The sequence below is a fragment of the Morone saxatilis genome, unplaced genomic scaffold (assembly GCF_004916995.1).
Source record: "Morone saxatilis isolate NCDOM2014 unplaced genomic scaffold, NCSU_SB_2.0 Contig18, whole genome shotgun sequence".
NCBI classification, from domain to species: Eukaryota; Metazoa; Chordata; class Actinopteri; family Moronidae; genus Morone; species Morone saxatilis.
In genome coordinates this window covers 27533318-27538757 of record NW_023339740.1, presented here as the reverse complement: position 1 = coordinate 27538757, position 5440 = coordinate 27533318, and the positions used below count along the sequence as shown (strand labels likewise).

Genomic DNA, 5440 nt, shown 5'->3' with positions numbered 1-5440 from the left:
GGTTCCCAACCTTTTTCTATCATTTAGTAAACTGACTAAATGATATATGTTTTATGAATATTTCATATTATATTAAAAACTGAACAAACAGTGAACTTAGGAACTGAAAGAAGTTTGTGTAAAACCAGAGATTTGGATGAATTTTGAGCAGATTATTTCCTGTTAAGGGAACTTTTTATACAATTCTCTGTCTGTATTATATACCTTTTTATATTTTATACAGTCATGCAAACTTAATAGGCTTCTTTTTTGACAAATTCAGTGTTTTTTTGTCCCTGCTGATTCGTTGTATTAGACAATTATCTTTACATTTACCTTCTTCACAGGAGTGAACTTAATGCTGAGTTTTCTTACATGCCTTAAAATCAAGAAAGGTTGAGAACTGCTGTGTTAAAGGATTCAATTTTATTTGTAATAGCGCCATTCCATAACAGAAGTTTATCTCAGGAACACTTTTCAAATAGAGCCAGCCGTCTAGACCGAACTCCTTATAACAATTACAGAGACCCAACAGTACCACCATGAGCAAGACCTTGGCGATGGTCATAGGATAGGATAGGTTCATACTTTTCTTAAAACGATACTCCCTTGTTTCTCCTGTCAGTGCTGACTGCAGTGATCCCTTCCCTTCTCTTCCTGTGGAGAAATGTGTTCTTAAGTTGAGTTGATGCTAATATGAAGCTTCAGCAGTCAGAGTGAGACACATTTTGTGGGTTTCTTTCAGAGTTATGGTCATTTCAGTATGAAATATGTTCCCAGACAGTGTTCCCTAACGGAGTCCGCGCTCCGCACTTCCCTGCTTGACCACATGTTTGTGATACAACCTGTTTGCTTATTTAACTGAGCTCCAGTAATGTTCTAAGTTTAATGCGGCCTTAATCAAGTTACTAAACGTTAGCAACTGCTGGTTTGATCTGTTGTCGGTGACTTGTCATTTTATTTCCTGTAAAATTGAAAGTCACAGCGTCTTAAGATGAAGAAGCTGTTAGTAAATGTTTCGTACGTCGGATCTTGGCGAGCTTTCCAACCTGGACATTCTGTGCCTTTTAGTCAGCATTTTCATAAAGTTTGTATGTTTGACTTTGTACTTTTGTAATAATGTTAAAAGAAGAGAATAATCCTGTTAGTTGTCCTGGAAGAGAAAGAAAACCCAGATCTGTGCTGGTGTTTTTGGGCTCTTTAGGGACCCATAGAGCTGTGAGAGACATACGCTAATGAATATATGATGACGCTGTTTGTGTGTCTGTGTTTTACAGGCCGGATCCAGACCACATGCCTCCACCTGGCTATGATGACATGTTCATGTAGTACCCAACAGCCCTTCCTGCTTTTCTACTTCCTGTTTGCTAGCCAATGGGAGCCAGGGGGGGAAAGTTTTCATCTTCACCTCCGTAAGGGCCGTCAGGGTTTGATCTGGTTTAGCGGCCCCCGAAAAATAAAGTGTTTGCCTTTTTATTTCCTCCAGTTTTTTGAGAGAGAGGGTTTGTTTTCTAATTGTTCATTTCATATAACTACATATAACTTAACGTAGAAGTGCCCGACTCTCGGTGTTAGATATACGTCAGCAAAATCACGTGAGCTGTGACGCTGAAGTCGATCTTTCAGTTCTGAAATTAAAGATGGTTTTCGATGTCAAACCAACGTCAAAGGAGAAGCTTGTTTATTTTGGACTACAAGTTTAAAAAAAGCTGTCAGACAGATGGAGACACTCTGGAATATACTGACTGGTGTTCATCTTAAACTCGTGTCGTCTCATTTACCAGCAACTGAAAATCTGTTTATACATTTGTAAGCTTTTATTGTTTTGACACAAACATATTGTGTAACATCTGGACAGCCTGTAAGGGAGCGTTAACAGGTCCTGCGCTTCCTATACGATAGAAGAGAGAGCAGTCAGTATCGTCGCATTAAAAGGCATCTTGTAGTTATAATTTATTCAGAAAAAAAAGAAATCTTGTGGAAACATTTAAGAAAAAAAGCTTGAAATGTGGTTCTTTACAGTTGTTTTTGTTTGGATTGTTGTTCATTAAACAACTCGGTTGATAAAATATTTCATGCCAAAAATCTCTAATAAAAATCTCAGACTTTCTCTTTGGTCTCTGTGCTTGCTGTTAAGTGTTGTGTGTTTCTTTGTCTGTCGGGGCTGTTTATTATAATATATCTATATGGGTGAGGACGGAGGAGCTAAAGCCAGTTTCTTCCTCTTATCTCGCTCTTCTCACCATCTTCCTCTCTGTTCTCTGATGTTATTAATGCTTCTGTGATCTTCCCTGACTTAATTCACTTTCTCTTCTTCTTCTAAATTCATGTCACTCTTCGTTCTTTCCTCGGGTTCTCTGATTTTCTTCTGATCTCTGCTTTTTCTTTTGTCCCATAACTCTCGTCTGCCTTTCTCTCTCCCTGACATTGACCCTAATTCTCTAAATGTGTCTTTTGTTCTCCTTTCTTTTATTCTCAGAGAAGAACACTGTTATTTCCCTTTTTAAACTATCTGGTTGTTAAAGGTCCAGTTTGTAGGATTTAGTGGCATCTAGCGGCGTAGTTGCAGACCGAAGACCTTTTGAAACGCGAAGGAGAAACTACGACGGGCATGAAATTCACAACATACATGAACGCCTCTATCTAGAGTTTGGTTTGTCCTTTCTGGGCTACTGTAGAAACATGGTGTGTGTAGATAAAATCAGCTCATTCTAAGGTAACAAAAACACAATTATTCTTATATTCAGATTATTATACACTGATGAAAACATACCTATGAATATTCAATTTCTGCTAATAGATCCTCCTCAGTGCTATTTTTCTGTCTCCAATTTACCATTACTTTATATTTACCATTTATCTGCCTCTTTCTTTCTAGTTTAATAAGTTTCTTCTCAATGCTTTCAGCTCAGCAAGCTGTTATTTTCCTGCAGGCAGGTGACAAACAGCCATTTTCTAATTCTCTTTATCCGTCCCAGGAGTGCTGAGAGGTAAATATAGTAGCAGACGCCACAGGTAGTTGATGCTCTGGTCACAGCGGTGCTCCCGCTCAGAGCAGGGAAAATAGCACACAGCAGGAGGTAGAAATGTTTCACTAGAGTCTGAAAACTGAGAGGCAGCAGAGTTATAACAAGCTAGTTAAAGATCCAGGCGATCATCGTGGTATAGAAATAGGAATCAACTCTTTTTTTTCCCTTTCAACAACACTAAGAGTCTGACAGACGTTTTAAGACCATTTAATGCCACTGATGTAATGATGAGCATAATAATGTAGAAGTACAACCCTTCAAAGAGCATTAAACTGTTAGTTCATCCTAATGTTCATTCAGCTCAGACATTATGAAAACACACTTGAAAGTTAAGTTGTTCTTTATTGATCCCTGTAGGGAAATCCATTCTCTGCATTTGACCCATCTTAAGTATTAATAGCAGTGGACCACCTCCAGATCCGAGCCTTGTCTCATCAAGGCCACTGACAGGAAGAATTTAACTATAATAACTGTGTAAATGGAGGATAGAAACCTGCTCAAACACGGGGAGAACATGCAGACTCCACGCTGAAGGGTCCTGCCCCAGCCAGGATTCGAACCCACAACCTTCTTGCTATGAGGCGACTGAGTGCTAACCAGTCTTAACAAACACGCATGTAAACACAACGGTCACTGTCGGTATCTTGCATTGAGCTGATAATGTAATAAATGTGACAGGTTTATTCAATGATAGTGCTAACAGGTCTGATATTTAAATAAACATTTCACCTGCTCATCATGTTAACTATATACCACTGTGAACACGTTGGAGCAATCAGTGAGAACACATCTGATCTGCTCCTTCCTCAGTTTTATCATTAAGAATTCAGACGATGTGATATTTCTGCTCTCAGCTTTTCTTTTTAAACACGCAGACAGAAATATAAATGTGCTTTGTGCTCTTCTTTAAACTGTTCCTGACTCCTGATTCTGTCTGGTTCATCTCTTTAGGGAGTCAGCTCACAGCTTCCTCTGTCTCTTTATTCAAACTCAGCCACTGAACTGAGCTGTTTTCTCTGTTCATTAACACCCTTTTATGCTCCGGGACGTTGTAAAAACACAAGACAATTTAAATTTATACGACTTACATAAACAATCTCACTTCTCTGGGAGGTAAATGAGAGGGGAGTGGAGGCGACGGGGATGTAAATAAATATAATAATTCACAATTCACAGCTCAGTGAGATTCACCTGGGTTGTGTCTTGTTTAATTAGAGGATCTGGCAGAGGGAAGATGAAGTGTCTGTAGGCTGAGAGTCTCTGTGGGTAAAGACAGAAGAGAGCGTCTCATTTTGTCTTGTGGGAAACATTATTCTGCGACAGTTGTGAGTCACCCTGACTGAGGATGTCTGTGACACGGCGCCACTCGCACTCATTAAAGAGAGACAGCAGAGAGAGAGAGAGAGAGAGAGAGAGAGAAATAATTAATACAAAAACTAAAGACAAGACTCAGAGGGAGGGAGACAAAAAGAGACAAAGAACGAACATGGAGGCAATTTAAATCTACCAAAGGACTGACGGCGACAATAATGAGAGAAAAATGCTTTAAAGAAAGTAGTTGATAAGAGAAAAGTGGGAAAAGAGTGAGAACTGACAGTTTTAAAAAAACTCACTGGCTCCTATAAAACGTGTTGTATTGTGGGTTGTTTGCAGCCTTAATGTTGTTTAATAAGTCACAGAGTTTCTGTATGTAAATCAATGTTTAAATATTTTGTTCTATTCAGTTATTTTAAAATATAAATATTGTTTATACGTTTTCTGCTTTTGTAGCATGAACGGAGCTACGACTGCATTGTATTAAAGGTCCATTATTATTTATTGTTGTTGTTTTATCTTATATTATTATAAATTATTATATTATTGTTGGGTATTTTATTTCATTTAATTTTCTTTTTTAATTGTATAATTAAAGTTTTCTTCTGGATGCCGTTGGTGTACGACGCCGTGCTGATGTGTTGCTAGGTGGTTGCTAGGGTTTCTGTTTAACTGGCACAAGTTGCAGTGATGAATGGTATCCATGGCAACCTGAATCCTCGATTTCAACTGTCTACATAGTTTGTAAAATGTCATAGTTTGTAAAATGTCATAAAAAACATTGATGTTTTTATCCTAACGTGCTATTAAAGTTAAACCACGTTGCTGTTTATGGGTCGTTGTATGAGTGCAGTGAGCCTTCAGCTACAGAGGATTAATTCAACACAAAACAAAGACGGAGAAGAAAGAATAAAGAAATAATGAAGGATAAAGAAATAATAAAGAATAAATAAAGAAGTTGAAACAGAGAAAACAGGAGGAAAACCAAAACAAGCAGACAGAAGGATGGAGACCAAAACTAAAAGAGAAAAAGGTAATAAAAGAAGGACTGACAGATGGATTTGACAGATGGGTAGAAGGCTACCTGTATTATCCTCCAGCTGTGTGTGTGTGTGTGT

At 38.2% G+C, this 5440-nt stretch overlaps 1 protein-coding gene across 1 annotated transcript; it reads left to right on the top strand.

Annotated features, from left to right (window-relative positions):
* Nucleotides 1–1255: 1255 nt before the first annotated feature.
* psmf1 (proteasome inhibitor subunit 1) lies at nucleotides 1256–2091 on the top strand (the record flags this gene model as incomplete). Its single annotated transcript, XM_035661855.1, is given in 1 exon segment — nucleotides 1256–2091. A coding segment is annotated over 1 exon segment (53 nt), but the record flags the coding sequence as incomplete, so codon positions are not given.
* Between the last annotated feature and the right edge of the window lie 3349 nt (nucleotides 2092–5440).